An 18109-nucleotide genomic window follows, 5' to 3' on the forward strand; every position below is an offset into this window, starting at 1 on the left:
AGACCAGGAAGGTGTGTTTAGTTTGACCATTGGTTGTCACAGGTCAAACCTGGCCTTGTGGTTGTTAAAATCTTAAGAATGCCCTACGTAATCCTATGAGTTTTGAAAAGGAAATCCTGGAATTGCTTCGCGTGGTAATGTCTTATTTATCAACAGCCTCCCAGCTGAGCTCTTGGCTAATATGTTTGTTGTGGCATAATTGTTTCTGTTTAATCAGAAATGCTTATCAGGGGGTTATGTGGTTGGGGTAAATGGCAATCCATTTTGTAGCATTTTCCCAAAAAGCATTTCCAGGATTTTTCTAATACTAGATAGATTATGTTTGGACAAGTCCAGTTGATACTCTTTGGCATCCTGAAGAGAAGCCCTAACTCTTTGGTCCTTAGCAGAGAACACCTCTCTTGAGATCTTGTAGGCCCCTGGTGCAGGCAGTGGTGTGTGGTCGTGGGAGAAGTCGGAGCATTAGCAGGTCTGTTTTTTTCCTGCAGCGTGGAGTTTTGTCATTTCTAATGATGACAATCCATCAGTCCACACAGTTCAAAATGAAGATAAATTGAATTAATATATGTGAGTTAAATGACTCATTGATATAATTATACTGTGAAGATTTCTTTAGTGTAACCTAACACATTTAGTAGTGTTAATTCCAACGGCTTTGCATGGGAGCATTTAATTTCATAAGCAAACAGAATAATTTATTAATTCTCAAAAAGCTATTTCAAAGGCCTCGACTCAGAAAGAATATGCATTTAACGGTGGCATTAGTATGCATTGGCTTATCAAATTGGAAACTGTTAAGAATCTCCTTCTTTTCAATCCCAACTTTTATTGGTACATATGTGCCCAATTCAATCTTGTATCGAAATGAAAGTAGGAAACAGTTTCCGTCCAGTAAATCTTAATAAGTTATTGAAAATTGAAGAGCACTGAATAATAAAGCAGTTCTAATTGCAGTTAAAACTGTATTGGCGGCAGATATGCCTGAACAAGGACGATGAAACGGTCAAGGAAAAGCATCGGATGGCAGAATCGAAGAAGGGCAGAATCATACAGATTAAGTGCACAACTCAATTCAAATATTTTGTGAAATGGAGGCATGCTGTGTATACCCATTTTTTGCTGAAAAGCATGTTTTCTCTCATGTCAGAAATGATCACAGGAATCCTTTTAATATTCATTTAAATAGTTTTTAATTGGCTTCAGAGAGTTTAAAGTTCAGCATGAAGGTGAGATCTAAGCTTACTAATTAGATCGAATGCAGTTCGACTTAAAGAGCAGATGCGATAATTAAAGAATTTCATACCAAATGTACGTTTTGAAAACATTCCCTTCCCATCCTTGAGGTGAAGTCTCTTCCATTCTTACAGAACCATGGCAAAACCTTGCGTCGCCTGCTGGAGAGTGACAGTCAGATCTGCAGCGCAAACCTCTCCTGTGTTTGTCCTTAGCTGACATTCTGTGTTCTGGTTATTCTCCATTTTTCCTCCATCCAAGTAGGATTTGACTTGCCTGGGACGTTAGGATGAACACAAGTTGTTGTGTCTTGTGTTTTCCCCCCACCAGGTTGTTTGATGCTGTTGAGATGGAAGGCTGAAGTAGACGGGGGCACTTAGGCAGTGAAGGGTTTTTCTTTGTAAATAATAGATCAAGAGCACTGGATGGGTATCTAATGGAGCTGTGTGCGGCCTCCGTTTCAAGGACAGCGCGCGGTTTTAAAAACCACAACCACCGACCATCCCGCCCGCAACCTGTGGTCAGTTCTGTGAACGTGTGTGTGTGTGTGTGTGTGTGTGTCTGCACCTGTGAGTCCTTCCTGCCCTGCCCCTGGGAATGGTTTGCTTGGGCACCGTATTTTGCTTCCTGAGCTAAAGCTAAACAGTATTAAACTGTGTGATCTCTCTGCACCTATAGCTCCCTCCTGTCTTCTGTGCTGCAGAATGACTTTAGCACGTCGGGTCTGTTCACTACAATGTTTGAGAGAGCCTGCCTGATCATGGTACGTGCTCTGCCATGAACACACAGATACCCGGAGCTGACATTAATGCAGAAATTAGTTGGTCAGCAGCAGAAAAATCGTCTTGGTTAAGTCATGTTAAAAATTTGGTGAAAATCTTGATTTGCCACTCACTACTCCCTCTCATTTGGAGTGTACACATTTGCTGTTTTGTGCCCATATTTACATGTCAGGGTGATTTCCTACAGTTGTTGAAAGCCTCACGTTGCTTTGTTCCCCCTGAATTTGAATTATTTTATTACTTAGGTTCTAAATATTATATGTAATTGATATTTTCCCTTGCATTGTGAAAATCCAAACATGCCCCAGTATCTTTAATGTTTAGTCTGTTAGAAGCATAATTGGAAATAGAAAAGTAAACATTAAATGTTGGATGTCAAGTAGGAGTCTTTGTAAATATAATGGACATAAAAATACAGAGTAAATCTGGAGAGCCTTTGCTTAGTTCCCAAATAGTTGTTTATAAATTATGAGGTGGTAAAAATTGAAACAGCTCTTTCTGTTGTCTTTTTTTTCCCCCTCCCTACATGCACCCGTCTCATTTGGGCCCTCTTCTTAAAAGAGTTAAAATAATTTCTTTATTAAACCATTTTCCACAGAAATAAGAGATCTAGGTAAATATGTCGGAAACCAAACATTTTTTATTACATACAAACTATATGTTGAAAAGCAATGCTCCTAACACGCTGCTTCCTTGAAAGAAAATCATTAATCTTCTTAAATGCAAGTGTAAAGTTGATCCAGTTTAGCCTTCTTGTCTATCAATTGTTGATTACTGGTTTTGAAGGAGAACGTACATATGGGTGTGTTTTGAATTTTAACTGAAATCATAGATATACAGCATGTTCATTGCTGTCAAATCACAAGCAGAGAGAACCCATTTGAAACAATTTTTTAAAGCATTCCTGTCAGGGCATTATTTAAGGGGAATGATAAGTTTCAGATTTTAGGTTTTAGAAAGTTGAGGTTGGCTGTACTTCAAATCCACAATTTAACTGCTTTGAAAAAAAAAGGGCTTTGCTTGTCTTCGGGGGGAAACAAATAACTTAGGGGACATCAGTTCATTCTTTTACAGTCTTTCATCCCTAAGTAGAACAAATTGTTTCTTTTATTAATGTGGTACTTGCACTATGCCAGCAGTTCTTAGGGGAAAATGATCAGGAAGATGTGTTTGCCTCTCACAGGCTGCAACCTGAAATATGTTACTACCTTCCTTGAAGGGACTTTCTTCCCCCTCTCTCTCTCCCTCTCTTCTCCTCCCAACAAATCTAGCTAACGTAATAGAAATTACAGAAAAGGATACAATGAGATTTCGTTCCCTTGTCTCGCAGCATGTTGTGGTTGGCTAGGAGAACTCAAGGTACTGGAATATGATTATCCCTATTTAAGGGGGGAAAAATGATATAATTTGTCATCTTACCAGTTCTCGGCTCTTTGTGGCGTGCGCTTAGTCAATGCCGGGAAAGCGGCGGTCTGACAGCTAATAGATATCTCTGCCCTCGATTGTTCAGACATTTTTGTCTTTTGTGACATTGAAGAAAAGACAAGGAAGGGAATGGAGACAACTAAAAAATGTCAAAAGATCAAAAAATCAATGGGCCGCAGGAATGCGATCTGTTTACCAGGGTGTAGCTGCTCTTTCTGCTCCGCCAGGAGTCCAAGGCGGCGTCCAGGCCAGCCACCGAAGTCACATCGCCTCGTCCCTGGGAGACGCCACGCAGCACACAAAGCGGACACGTTAGCTGGCTCTCTCACCACACCTGCCCCCGCCCCCAAGATAAAATAAATTAAAAAAGCTTTTCTCCTAAGACTACAAAAATCAAATATTTTGGTATTGCCTTTTGCTCTGTTTCCCACCACTCCCAGCTTGGCCAGACTCAGCCCAGATGGGTCAGGAGCTTTCCCAGTGTTCTTTTGATTTATCTGGACAGGAGCGAACACTCGACAATTTTGTTATTTATCTGTATGATTTTGGAGGGAAAAAGTCCATAAGGATGCCATGGGTGGAGGTCAGGTAGCTCTCGTGGGGCAGGTGAACTGTGGACAGGCTTACCCACAACATCTTGGGGTGGTCAGTGAGGGGAGTCGGGATTTTATTTGGAGACTTGCTTCTTTAGAGAAGAGACATGGATAGCAAGACATTTTCAGTTTTACAGCGAGGTGTACAGTTGGTTGCTTTCCAAAAAGACCCTTTGAGTTTTGCACTATAGACACGGGTTGTGTTTTTCCTCTTCAAAACTTTTCCACCAACTGGTTGTCTGGTTTTGTTTGTGTGTGTGTGTGTGTGTGTGTGGGCACACACACCATTTGTTCCCCTACACATTTCCCTCGCAGTGACAGCCCAGAAAAATAGATGGACCCTACCCGGCAAGGCTGCAATCTGTTGGGGAAGTTTTTTCTAAGCCTTGTAGTTGCTATTTGATAGTGAGCGTGGTCCAGGCTGCATATTTTATAAACTTTCTATTAAAGTTGTGGCATGTTATCATAAAACTCAATTGCGATACTTTGTATTACGCTCTGGGATTGAGAGATAGACATAGGATTAAAAAAACAATTTCTAGGCATTTCTAGATGATAAATTTAATTTTCTTTGCTATTTGGAGGTCTTCTTTGAAAATGCAATTGTAATGAACGCATTCAGAACTGGAGAATAGATTTACCCTTGGCTTCAAATAGTCGACGTTATCAGGCGCTGTCATTCGTTCCTTCCTATTTTCGGGCTGCTAATTGATGTTTTTGATGTCAGCAAGAAAATTGAAGAAAATGTCATGTGTGAACCAGTGCGGAAGTTAATAAGATTGACTTCGTTGACAGAATTTACAATGAGAGCGGAGACCGCATAATGGGACCACTGCGAATTCGTGTGCTCTCTTTGGAGTCAAAATTGACACCTCACGCTAGGCCAGTGGTCGATAGGAGAGATGGAACATTTGGGAAAGTTCCTAATCTCATTTTTCCCCCCTTACCTTTTTGGTCTCCGATGGTTATTTAGTTTCCCTGGCAGCTGTTTATCCAGGGGGCTATTGCTGCCGACCACGCCAGGCCCTTAGTTCAGGCTCCTGGTGCCACCAACAATGGTTATTTTTTATGCTGTTTTGAGTTTGAAAGCAAAAGAGTTCTTAGAAAGGTTAGATTGAGATGTGTCTTAAGAAAAGATACACTGATATCGCGCAGGGTCATTGCAGATGCTTGGGTCATGTGCAAGAAAGCCGGAGCGCAGATCCGGCCCTGAATAAAGAAGCCGAGTTGGCACTGAGATCAGCCCTGGAGCCTAACAGGAGGCCCCACTGCTAGCACCAGGAACAGGGTTCTGGGACACATAGCCCTGCCCCTGAAAGAAGCATTTTAGCTGTGATGCCCCTTCAAGTTTTTTTTTTTTTTTTTAAGTTATTGAAGGTTTCAATATAATAGTTTAATTTTCCAGTAATGTAGCAAAGTTTATTGGATTTGTGTGTATAATTATGGATTGGATTAGTTGAGTTTGGTTCAGTGCATCTGATTATCTTCTGGCCTTTAGGGAAATGCGCTAAAACCCTAATATGTCCAGTACCCCCAAGCGGTCTCTTTTTGAAGGCGCCGCACAAAATGTGGTCTCGACCAGCGCTCGGCCTCCAAGGATCTCCAGTGAGAGACATTATTCTTGGAATATCCAATTAATTCCACGGGCAGTGATCAGTTAGCGCTTCTTCTTCCTTTCTCGCCATTTGAAATGCTAACACAATGAATATTTTCTCATTGGTCTGTGTCCCTCGGCTAAGCTGTTGCCGCGGGCTGAGAATTTCATCGACTGATGAGACCAGAGGCTCCGCCAATAAAAGGTTACAGTACGTGATTTGCATGCCAAGTGGGGTTTGGTTTCATGAACTTAAAAGTTCTTTAACTTTTATTTGACTTTTTTTCTTTTGTTCAAAGTGGATTGAGGGGTAGTATATTTGTGAGTGTTTAAAGTACGAAAATTACCAGGGACAGTAGGTCACAATGATATTTGGAACCGTCCTCACGGAGAAGACAGCCTTTGTGTTATTAGCTTTTATGGAGAGCAACCATGTCAACTCTAAGATCAGGTCAACGAGAAGTGGTTTTCAAATGTTGCAATTTAGTGTTGAGTCCTTCTAGTAGCCTCCAGTAGCTGGGCATTTGGGAGATTCATACTGCTAGACTATCTTGCAGTACGGATCGTTGGGTACAGCATCTTTTCAGACAAGTTAGGGAGCCATCAAGTAGGGTGTCTGGAGGAGGAAGGAGTGCCCTTTCCTTTGGAGTGGTTGGTCATCTTGGGCACCAAGAAAGTAATACTTCCAGAGGAGCATTCAGAGGCGGGGCATCTGCTATTTTCAAGGGTTCCCTGGAGGTGGCTACGGAATATTGAGTTGCATTGAGCCCAAGAAAATATACCACCAGAAAACGGTTAGCACCACTTTCAATAGAGGATCCGGATGGCAGCATAGGTTATGGTGGTTTAGCTCATCTCTAAAACCCTAGTTTCAGGACCGTTTCTCCCCTGGACAAAGCCTCATGAAGTAGGGGCCATCACTAGTTTTGCATTCAGTTGGCTAAATGCTTGACTCAGAGAAAGAACATCAAATCTTGCCATCAGTATCTCTTTCGTCTTCCAGAACCTTCCAAACATGGACTCTTACTAAGTGGGGGTGCTCCTTGTTGATTTAAAGCCACAGTAGATGTCTTCTGATCTTAGGAGTGTGGGTTGACAATAGCGGGGAGGGACTATGGTGATGTAAAGGTACCCTGATGCCTTTGCAAAATGGGGGAAGAGAGATTGAGGTAAAAGAAGAGCCAGCCTTCAAACCACTGTCGTCCCGGCTTCAGGAAAGGGTAATGTGGCTGGAGACTTGACATGTTTCAACTGAATGAAAAATCATGATACCTTTACCAAAATTGTTAGCAAAAGGGAGCTGGCAGGGAAGTGGATGGAGAGCGGCTCCCCTCTTCTCCCCCTCCCGCCTCTTCCTTCCTTCCTCTCCTAGCTGTCTGTGAGGAGCAAAGCAGGTGGCTCCCTGTGGCTGACTTTTCATGACAACATGCCATTAGAAATTGCCGTCCTGTTGATCAATCCTCTCGACATGACAGATTTGCCGCAAGGCCTGGCTCTTTGAGCGCCAGCACTGTGGCTTTCCCTCCTTTTTTCCTGCACTAATTGGTGAAAGTTTTTTTACTGTGCTAGTGGCAGAGGAAATTCTTTTGAACGTTGTCACAATCAAGTGTTGACTTCTTTAGAATTGCAAGTAGGTTAAGTGAGTATCAACATTGGGGGTGGGCGGGAGGAGGGAAAACACCGACACAAAGTCACTACTCCCTAAATTTTATGATCAGAGTGGCATTGGGAAAGCAGCTAATTGCACCCTCCCCTCCCCCAACACATGCACAAGAACGAAGGCAAGTATTGAAATTGTGGTCCTTTTATTACTTCCATTATGTTTTGCCATAGGCAGGGGCAGCTCTGACATTTGGAATGGCCAAGACACTTTGCCATATTGATGGGGGAAAGTATATCCATTAGTTTCTTCGTATAATTAATAGATTCTGAACCACAGTGACCCCAAATATTACGAGGCGTAGTAGAATCAGAGGGTCACATAAAGTGTCTGTTAGTCAGGTACGTTCTTCTGTCCAAAATCAACATATGGAGAATAACCTTGGCAGAGGGTTCGTTCTCAGGAATTGATTTCTCCGCTCAAGTACCAAGACGCAGTTCTGGGTAAATTTTGCTGTTCCGGTTACACATGAGATTTTTTTTCCAACCTAGAACATGACATCTTTTTATATTATGTAAATCCAAACTTCTTGATGAAACTGATTACTGTGGTTTCTCTTTTCTGTTTAGAGAGAATCCAAACTTGAAACCTATTTTTAATATCTATGATTCAAAATATTTACTGAAGAAATTTGTAAGTGTAATCTACATTTACACATATATTCCTTGGTGATAGGAAAATTGGCTTTGGATTAAAAGTTTCGTTTAGGCAGATCAAGAGAGGATATGTGTATTTAAACACGCTATGCCACAGAATCAGATTCTTGTCTGAATACCACTTTGGATAATTCCTAATTGAAAAAAGTAACAGGGGGCACAAAAATCCTACAACCTCATTACAGGTTTGTGACTGTCAAGAAGAAATTCTACACACAAGAAAAGATTTTATACTGACTATGACATAAACACAGAAACCACACATCAAAAAGAGGCTGCTTCTGTTCAACTGTAGTTATTTACTAGGAAGTGAGAATTATAGGAATAAAAGTTGTGAGGATTATTAGCCACATTTCTAGAAATGACTTTAGATTTAGGTGCACAATGGAAAGGTAAGAGAAGGCAGTAGTAGATCCTTGTCGGGAATTACCTGGACCTGGTATCCACCACAGTTGCTCCAGTTGTTATGGTATAGGGGAGACAAGAGAAGAAACCCCTGTTGCAAGAAACATCAATTCATATCATTAATTTTGCCATTGTAAAAATCATTTGTAAAATTTGCATTATTAACATTATCAAGTCGCTAGTTGGTGAGACATCAGACATGACGAGAGTGAAGGGCAGCTTAGGGAGAACTGGGCTTTAAACCCTCAGTAGATCGGAGTTAGGATCAAAGGCGCTTGCTTTATGTGGCTGTGCTAGACTTTGAAGTCATGACTGCACCTACAGCACTCATTTCATCAAGTTCACTGGTGTCTTAATAGCAGATCAATAAGTTTCAAAGTCGGAGAGTTAATTTGATACTAGTGCTGATGCGGTCGTGCTGGGGAAGCCGAGAGAGAGGCAGAGAAAGCTGCCTATTAACAACTCTGGTAGAGAGCGCACAAAGATGCAGATTAAGGATATGTGCATGGCCCTGAAAAGTCAGGCTCTGGCTAGGAATGGGGAAGCTAGGAATGGATTACTAATGCAAGGGGTCCTTAATTTAGACATCTCAGGCTATCTAGAAGCTAGTCCGTGCTTGAAGAATCTTTAGTTAGATATACATGTGTATGTGTTTGCATGTATCTCAGTTCGGTATAAACAGGTTATAGGGGAAATGCATGCACAGGCCTTTGTGAAATAAAGAGGCATAAGGACTCCCTGTTTTCCTGCATAAGGACCATATGTAGGTTTCATGGGATGATGGGAAGAGTAAAAAGTCTGGGGTTTTTGAAGGGCGCTTTGAACTTCTGTTTATTACATTATGAGAATGAAGTTGATTTGTTTAAAAAGTGGGAATCTCTCTTTCAAGTTAATAATACCTGGACAATGCTAATTTGTTACCATTTTGATCCAAGGAAGTCTTAGTGCCCAATTCCTGGTCTTTAGAACATAACTCGATGTGTGTGCAAACAGATGGGATTCTTTATTGCGCTCCATCTCCATTCCCCTGTAAGATTTTCTCTCTCATCTCCCCACTTAGAAAGTGATACATTTTTATGATCTGTTCCAAAGACTTGTTGGACATAAAGAAACCAGTGGGCAAGTTACTGGTAAATTGAAAGAGAGAAGAAGACAAGTTGGGGACAAGGTGGCATGTTTGTATGTGTGTTTGGGATTTTTCTTTGTTTTCAGTGGTTTTGCTTTGGTCTTTCTTCAGGATAAGTGTAAACATTGTGGGTGTGTGGTAGATGACATCAGTGGCTGTTGCAGGAGGGGGTTTGGGAGGGTGCTTTTTTTTTTTTGGTGTAAGAGGAGGTTGTAAAGATACAGAGTTCAAAGATGCAAATCACAAGAAAGTAGAAACCTTTAAAATTTTTTTAATAAGAAGTTTGCCATCTGTATGTACAGCACAGGCCTCCCAGCATCGAAGGTCAGATTCACACCCTTTTCGAACAAAACTCTAATTTAGAATGTTCATCTAAGGGTTGATAATGGTATTAGAGGGCTGGTGGGGTGGTCAGTGGGTGTTGAAGATTAGCTCAGTGGCCATTTCAGCTTTACCTAGACCCCCGCGATTCATTGGGTAGATTAACCGTCACATCTGTCATTTTATCCCTTTTACCACATTTAAAATACGAAAAGGGGGGTGGAAATATCGTCTCGAAGACAATTTATATGGAGCAAGCCAATGAAGCACGCTATTCCTAAAATGCCTAAGAAATCGCTCTATATTTGTATCTGTGTGTCTATATGTATATTATAGTTATACATGATGTCACTCTGCATGGCAGATAGAGATGTTGAAATGATTTGGGTGTATTCATGTAAGTTGGTTATGCCAGGTAAGCTGCAAGTTTTTAAACTTAAATCTTTTAAATTAGTCTTTTGCCTGTGTAGAGAAAGTCTTCTACTGTAGTCATCTCGTAAATCATTTTCTGCTTCTGGGCTGATTGTTCATTAAGCTGCTGTTGGTTGGTTTAATTCCTGAGAAAAACTTCCATTTCCGCTCTGCGGCACCCTAACTTGGATAGCGTCGGCTCCTTTGGAGGGTACTGGGCACTGTCTCTTAATGTCATTTCGGGATCTGCGGCATGTGCAAGAGGGGCTTTCGTTGAGTTGTGTTGTTTCCTGTGTGTTGATGACAGAAAGATGTCACTGTGAAAGGGAACTTAAGAGTTTCAGTAAATGTAATGGTTCATTCTGAATAAAGTGAGAGAGACAGTGCTTGGAACCTGGGGAATAAGGGTGGAAGGAGCCGAGCTGATGAAGGTGTTTCTTGTCAAATTTGTGTAGGAATTATTTACCGTGCTGTCTTTCCTGAGCCGCCACAGTAAAAGTGAAGACATGGAAAATTATCCCAGATGGGACGAATCGCTCGTTCTCTGTTCTTTTTTTAAAAAGGAAAAGATTTCAGGGAGGGGGAAAAAAAAAGTCGTCTTTTTCTTTAGAAACAGTATGAATAAAATCTGGACAGCTGTCGAAAAAGATATGCCGTCTGCATTTTTAAAAAAATTTCTAGCCGCCACCATAACTAAATAGCTTGAATAGTACATCTTTTCTTTTCTCTTTTTTTTCCCCTTCATACATAATGATCTCTACTTCATTAAAAGCGTATTAATCTGGTTCCCAGTCTCTTGGGAGACACCTTAAGATGATGATATTGTGGGTTTTTTCCCCCCGAATTGTTTAAAAAAAAATTCTAGCAGATTTGGTCCCTGTCAGTCAGAAATAATTGTGTTCTTAATCTTGTCCCTGATGGATGACTTGGAGTTCAGCAACGGACCGGCTCCAATGACAAATACAATATTAATATTCATTAACTGCTTTGACAATGCTAATTTTGATGCAGTAGTAAAGGGCCTTCCAAAGTTAGCGGCCAAAGCATCAGAGCTGCGCAAGGTGGCAAGATAATTTGTGCTGGTTTGCTGAGCTGAAGGCTTTTAAAGTCTATAGCAAAAAGCTAGGTACCACAAACAAAAAAGAGAAAGGGGAAAAAGTTCTGAAGCATTGGAAGGCAGGGCTGCGGAAATAATACGATCACAGTCCGCTAAAAAATTTGACACCTCTGATGCAGTTTCTTTGAGTGAAATTTCTACAAAGTTGCAACAAAAAAGCATAGCATGGTAAGTCAGCACATTCTTGATTTTGTTTAATCTTTTTGATCTTTTCAATTATCGCTATTTGAAGATCAATAGTCATTTTTTCCTACTATGCTTAGAAGACGCGCAGCGGTGGTTTAATATGTGTTAAGACCATTTGCTTTAAAGGAACACATCCACAAGTTTTGGTAGGGTTTTTTTTTTTTTTAAAGTTAGTCATGAGAAAATGTTATACAGTAAATTGTTCTGAATTCTCTGACATATGGGTGTTTTTAATGGTCTATTTTGGTTTTTGTATCCCCCCCGCCCTCCCCAAACAAGAATTCAGCAAGATAATTAAGCTCTGGATGTTGTCAAGAATTTAGAGGGTACTTTCGGCTGGCTAAAAACTTCTTCCGAGTGAAGTGGTCCTCTAACTTTATCTAAATTCAGCCAGTTTCCTCCCCTTCTTTCCCTGAATGGCATCAGATAGCTATTAAAGCTTAATTTCGCTGGAGAACTGCAAAGCATTACTTTCACCAACTTAGGTGAACTCCTTTGGACTATTGAAATTGCCTTTATGTTTGCCAAGTCGGCAAGCAAAATATCAGGCTTTGTTCTTTTGATTGAATGCCGGGTTGGGGGGAAAAAGAGAAGAGTAAGAAAGCCCTGCCTTTTTTTTTTTTTTTTAACGCCCCCTCCCTTTTTTGGGGGGATGGATTGTTGTGGAACCGGGGAGATCCCGGTTATTGTGCGCTTCCCCGTCAAGCGAGATAATTCTGTGAATGGAACTGTGCGTGAGCATCTTGTCTGGCGGCGCTGCTGGTGTGTGCTGCTCCCCTGTGCTGCGGGCGCGCGGCGGCGGCGGCGCGGGCTGCAGGGCGGGTGCTGCCCTCCAGTGGAGCCCGCGGCCGGCGCGGCCCGGCGGCCCTCGGCGCGGCAGCATGCCCGCGAGCCGGCGGCGGGAAGGGGAGCGCCGCGACCCGCTCTAGATGGTAAGCGGCGCCCGCGGGCTGTGCAGGTGCGCGGCGGTGGCCGGCCTGCCGCCACCAGCGCTGCGCAGCCCTCCGCGCCCTCGCATGCTCTGCGCGCAGCCCGTGCGACGTCCGCTGTCACTTCGCAGTAACTTTAAGATTGATGTCCCTTGACTGGTAAGGTGCCTGATGGATGGAGGCTTTTTTTTTTTTTTTTTAAGGTCCTTAAAAAAAAGAGAAAAGGGGATAAAAGAAATGGACAATACCGTTTATTCCGTACTTTCTTACCCCCGTGCAACATGCTTTATGATGATTATTGTCTAACTTGGAAGGGAATATCTGCGCGCACGGGGGTGGGGGGCGCTTCGATGCTTTCCGTTCGCTGAGTTAAAAATCATAGTGCTCCACCCTTCTGGCTCCCCTCCTCCCCAACCCCAAATATTGTCATGAAGTGTCTGCATTTTTCTCCTTTTAGTGTTTATATAGTCTTCCAAGTCCTGTTTCCCCTTCCAGTCATCTCAAACCTCTTTATTTAAAAAAACAAAACTTCGCTGATACTGTGAAGAAAAACAGGAGGATGTAAATAGCACTCCACCCCCCCCTTCCTTTCTCCAACACATGATCATGATTTCCTGCTAGAAGAAATGACTCTCAGGTGTTTTTTTTTGGGGGGGGGGTGTTAGGGTTTTTCCCCTTGTTAATTCCATAGAACTTTGCTGTGCTCCATTTCTTTATGGCAATGTTCAAGGCACTGCATGTGGGTGCCAACAAATTGGGGTGCTCTGAGGATGAATTCAGGACAGTGTGATGGGACAGCAGATTTCTGGAAAGAGTGTCTTTCCAGTCTTTAATTTGAAGAAACTCAAGAGGTTTCCCTTTTCCTTTTAAGGAGGAGGAGGAGGAGGTCTGGAATGTGTTGGTTCTTCTTGCTGTTTCCATTTTCCTTGTCTTTTGAAAAAGCCAGAAAATAAATTCCTAGTCAAAGTTGCCCGTCATGTTTGCAGCACTTTGCTGAGTGTTGCTGCTGTGATTGGGAGCTGTCCATCAGCAGGCAGAGAACTTGCAGTTTACTTAAGAAACTGCATGTGCGACAAAGGCAGCTGCCAGCAGTGTGGTGGTCTGTGTGAATAGAGGGAGGGAAGGCAATTAGGGGGCTGTGTGGCTGGGGCTTTTTACTTGTCAAACTGGAGGCTCATTGCTTTTGTTAGCGCCATGTAAAGGGAAATGGCAGGGTTTTGTTTTGGTATTAAGGGCCTTAAAGATTGCTGCCTGACACTTACACAGGAAGGCCAGATAAGTCCAGAAAGAGGGGCCATGGAGCAATATTTTAAAAAAGAAAATCAAGAATTCTAACTTTTTTGTGATGTTTAAGTCCTTCCAGCCCTTGTTTTTGTTGTTAGGTTTTTTTTTTGGGGGGGGGCAGGGGTTATTAACTTGGCCCATGTATTAACATCGCTTAAAGATCTACGTCATAAACAGCCCTGTGGGGTTGGAGATGAACGGTCGGCAATCAGTGCAGTAAATTAAAACCACCTCCTTTACGTTAGGTGTCCTGCCACCAGAGAAACCAAGTTTTGGCCACTGGTCTTGTTTCCGGTAGGACAGGTGTGAGATGTTTTCTTACCTGCGTGTAAATTGGAGCTGTCGCCTTTGGTTTTTGAAGTGGGTGAAATGACTTAACTCTTGGGGTGGGAAAGGACCAGAAAGGAATTGTGGATGAGTTCTGTCCTCGGGACTTCTGCTCTCTGGCTTAACCCCTCCTTGAGCAGCACCCTCCCGCCCACCCCCCCTCGCTGCATGTAAAAGACGATTTCAGGCCTGTGATGTCTCAGGGTCTCAACTCAAATTAAGTTAAACCCACACGAATGTACCCAGCCCTGGATCCTATGAGAGCCCCGGGAAAAGTAAGTTGGGTTTTATGGGATTCCCTATCTCTGCCTTTGCCTCCCCTCTCCTCTCTCCTCCCTTCTTCTCCTCTGCTTTCCTCTTCCTCCTCCTCCTTCTCTTCCTGCTCTTTCTGGGGACAGCTCACAAAACTCATCAGCCAAGAAAGGAGTTGGTCAAAGGTCCGACTCCCGCAATGCCAGTGAGCGCACGAAGCCTGGTCGCTCCTGCTTCCAGGGAGGTCAGTTGAAAACCTTTCAGGCAGAATCTCTCACTCTGGAAGGAAGAGAGGGTGCGTACGGAGTTGCAGGCGAGGCCCTGCAAAGTGTCACTTCCGTGTCACTGTGACAAGAAAATATACTTTCCTCCTCCCTCCCCCTCTCCCATCGCAGCCCTTTCCCTAAGAAATTTGTTATGAGGGATTTGACAATCTTGCAGATAAAGTGCCTGCCTACCGCATCCGGTTGATCATTTCCCTCATGGCTGACCGTAATTTCTTTGCTACTCTTAGCGGCAGCTCTGTCCCTGCTGCCCAAGGTAACGGGTGAGGGAGGGGGACTTTTCTTAGGTGCCCTGAGCTGGCTGGGGAAAATGGGCCTTCCGCCTTCCTTCATGGATACTGCCCTATTAAAGATTAGGAACTAGAAGGAGTTTAAATTTTTTTTTTTTTTTTTAAATCTGCAACCAGTTGAGTTAGATTATTGGTAGTTTTTTAAATTTTAAAAATTTCTTAGGGATGGGTATGCAGGGGGAAGAGTTAGCAAAGTAATTATAGGCAACATGAGTGGAGAACTTGGAGCATTTTGAGTGTATCTGGCCAGAAATCTGGAGCCTTCTCCATCTTTTAAGATGTTTTTTTCCAGCTCTTTTAGTGAGCGGTATAAAAGGAGGGGAAGCCTGGAGGAGAAAGAAAAGTGAGAAAAGCCAGGAGGGAGGGGGAAAAAAAAAAAAAGCTGGCCCAGGCCCATCGTGAAGGTACAGGGAAAGTTTTTTCAGAGGTGGAGAGAAGGAAACCCGAGCCGTAATGTACCCCAGGGATGCAGTTCTAGTGGGGATGGAGGATTTGAGTGGCAAGGGGGGCACAGTGGCCTCCGGGGTCTCTCTCTTGCAGCAGTTGGGCGGTTGGCACCTCAATTTGAATTGCTGGGTGAGTAGCGGTGTGTGTGTGTGTGTGTGTGTGTGTAGTGTGTCTGTGTGTGTCGCCACACTCATGGTCTTTACTACTAAACTTATGCTTTCTTTTCTTTCTTAAATAAGTTTTTTTTTCTTTAATTAAAAATAAATCCGATGGCAGTGGGGGGCGGGGACGAGAATCCCTGGTCATCTCGGGCTGAGTCCTTGTGTCCTTTTCACAGCACCTTTTTTTGGAGAGGGAGAGAAAGGGTTAAAAAAAAGATGGGGAGGAGAGAGTCTGACTTTCATCGTCCTCCTTCCAGTCTGGCAGGCTGGAGTTTGGGAAGGGGTGGCAGGGCTCGGGATTTCTTCTCCCCCCTTCACCCACCAGAGTGGGCTCCCCTGCAAGAGGGAGCAGGGGAAGCGGCCTGCCTCATCGAGGGGCACGCTTTCGGAGCTCGAAGGTCTCAGGCTCCCGGCTGTCACAGTGGCGGGGCTGCTGTCACGCTGAACGCCCACTTGCCGGGATGGTCTCCGGTTGTATTTATTTTCCATCTCCAAATGTAGACGTCGGCCTTGCCGGGTTCTGGTGATGCTGGTGGTGTCCGTATTTTCTGAACTTAATAAAACAGTGTGTTTGGGAGACCCGAGCACTGCTGGACAGCTCGCTGTACGCTGGTGTTTGGGGAAGGAGGCGCTGCCCAGTCCAGGTTGGGAGTAAAGACGTCGTCCTCTTCCATGGTCAAGTCAAATCATTTGCCTAAAGCAGGAAGGGAATTCTCTTTAATTTAGAGCCAGTTATTTTATTATCTTTATGTGACTGATAAAAGTAAAAAAAATTTTGTTGTTGAACGTCCAAGCAGAAATATTTGCAGTGGTTGACCAGTTCAGATCCACTTTGGCGGGGAGAAGGAATGAAATATATCACAGACTGTGAGAATCCATAATGTTTTCAGAATTGTGAATTAAGTCCTACATGTCATATTAAACATTTTTTAGTATTTATTTTTTAGTTGGACACAGTACCTTTATTTTATTTATTTATTTTTATGTGGTGCTGAGGATCGAACCCAGGGCCTCACACGTGCTAGGCAAGAGCTCTACCGCTGAGCCACAACTGCAGCCCATATTGAACATTTTTAAAGCCCAGAGTGGCAGGTGTAAAGTCTTCCTCTCTGGTTGTGCTCAGCTTTCTAGTTCATTCCGAGTGCAGTGCAGACTGGTTACCGCGGATTTCACACCCAGCATCAGCCCATTTCAAGGTTTCCGAGGGGTCCTAGGCCCTTGTTTAGCGAAATGGCTTTGGGTTACTTACTAGCTGTCCTGCTGCTTTGGGAGGATAAATCTCCATTCTTGACATCTTCCGAGAAGGGAGTTGCTTTCAGTGGGTGAATTCCCGACTCCAGCGATACAGATATCATGATCTTTGTATTGTCACAACAGGCTGCTGCATCTGTGTTTTCTGGAAGCAACAGGGCCTCCCCTTGGTGGTTTGGAGTTGGTGGGGGGCCTGGCTGAGCTATGTAATGGAATTCTTTCCTTCTGCAGTGGAATGTGATGACATCCTGACATGCCCTGCAGATTACGTGTTTCTGCACACATTTGAGTATTCTTAAAAAATTGAACTTTGCCTCGGTCATTCCCTCCTGACCTTGAACTTCCAACAACCACATTCGGCCCTGCTGACCTGGTGGCAACACTGTCATCTTCCCGGAACGCAGATGCCCTTTAACAGATGCCCGTATTTGGGGTCCTCACAGGCAGAGTGCAGCAGTAGAGCACGGTTTACTGACCTCTTGCTGAGATCCCAGGGTTTGGGCATTTGCACTTTTGGGCCCCATAAATGAAATATCTGTTCCTCCTCTGGGTTTACCTGCTCTTGTCTAGAGAGAAAATGCGCTTCATCTCTGAAGGAAATAGCTGTTTCTGGAGCTTGTGTCCGGCTCCACAGAGCAGGCATGATTTCCAAATACAGACTAAGATTGAAAAGTTAGGCCCAGGGTTCAGGAGAACAATAAAAGACATTTTAGCAGCTGTTCTTACGTGTCAGTTAGGAAGGTAGTGTCGGATTCTGCTTAATACTATTTTCCTGAACTCCCAGGATATAAGAACCCTTACCGGCTTAAAATTTCCTCTCAATCAAAATTGGTGATTTCCTTCCATCATACTTAGGAATCTCTAGGTTTGGGGTTGTTGTGTTTGCTGTAGGGTGGGGACTGGAAATCATTATTATTTTTAAAAGTCGTTTCAAATTTGGGCTTTTGGAGTGCTTCATTTGGAATAGGTTAGGTTTATCCCTGGTTCTGTTTTGAAAATCAGATCTCTTAGAAACAGCTGTACCCTCTTACCCAGTTCCCAAACATTTTCTGCAAACCCGGATGCTCAACAAGATTGATTATGCTAACACTAATCATTTAATACCCAAGTAGTAGAGAAATATTTGGAGGGAGGGAGGAGGTTGCAAATTCCTGGGAAATTACTTATGGGTGAAGTGGCTGGTCCTTCATCGCCATGGCCTGGTAGAGGATTAGGCCAGTCAGTGGACCCTGTGGTGCACCCTCTTGCTGACCTCTGGGTTGCAAAGTTTGGTGCAGAGGTATGCCACTGGAGAGAGGCCGGCAGGAAGGAAGCTCTGGAAACCGGCTGGCCAGGGGTGAAACTGGACCAGCGGGCCTAGACTTAAGCTCACAAG

At 43.5% G+C, this 18109-nt stretch overlaps 1 protein-coding gene across 37 annotated transcripts in view; it reads left to right on the plus strand.

Annotated features, from left to right (window-relative positions):
- The window catches only part of Tcf7l2 (transcription factor 7 like 2), a 187761-nt gene that overhangs the window by 136744 nt on the left and 32908 nt on the right, over window positions 1-18109 (plus strand). Inside the window, exon 1 of one of the 37 annotated variants that reach the window (XM_076835100.1) lies at window positions 15286-15451. The exons of the other annotated variants lie outside the window; for them this stretch is intronic. Coding sequence (XP_076691215.1) covers window positions 15329-15451 — 123 coding nt within the window. The 5' untranslated portion in view covers window positions 15286-15328. Of the gene's footprint in view, window positions 1-15285; window positions 15452-18109 lie in introns of those variants that run through there. 37 annotated transcript variants of the gene reach the window in all.

Source organism: Callospermophilus lateralis, chromosome 15, assembly GCF_048772815.1.
Source record: "Callospermophilus lateralis isolate mCalLat2 chromosome 15, mCalLat2.hap1, whole genome shotgun sequence".
Lineage (NCBI taxonomy): Eukaryota > Metazoa > Chordata > Mammalia > Rodentia > Sciuridae > Callospermophilus > Callospermophilus lateralis.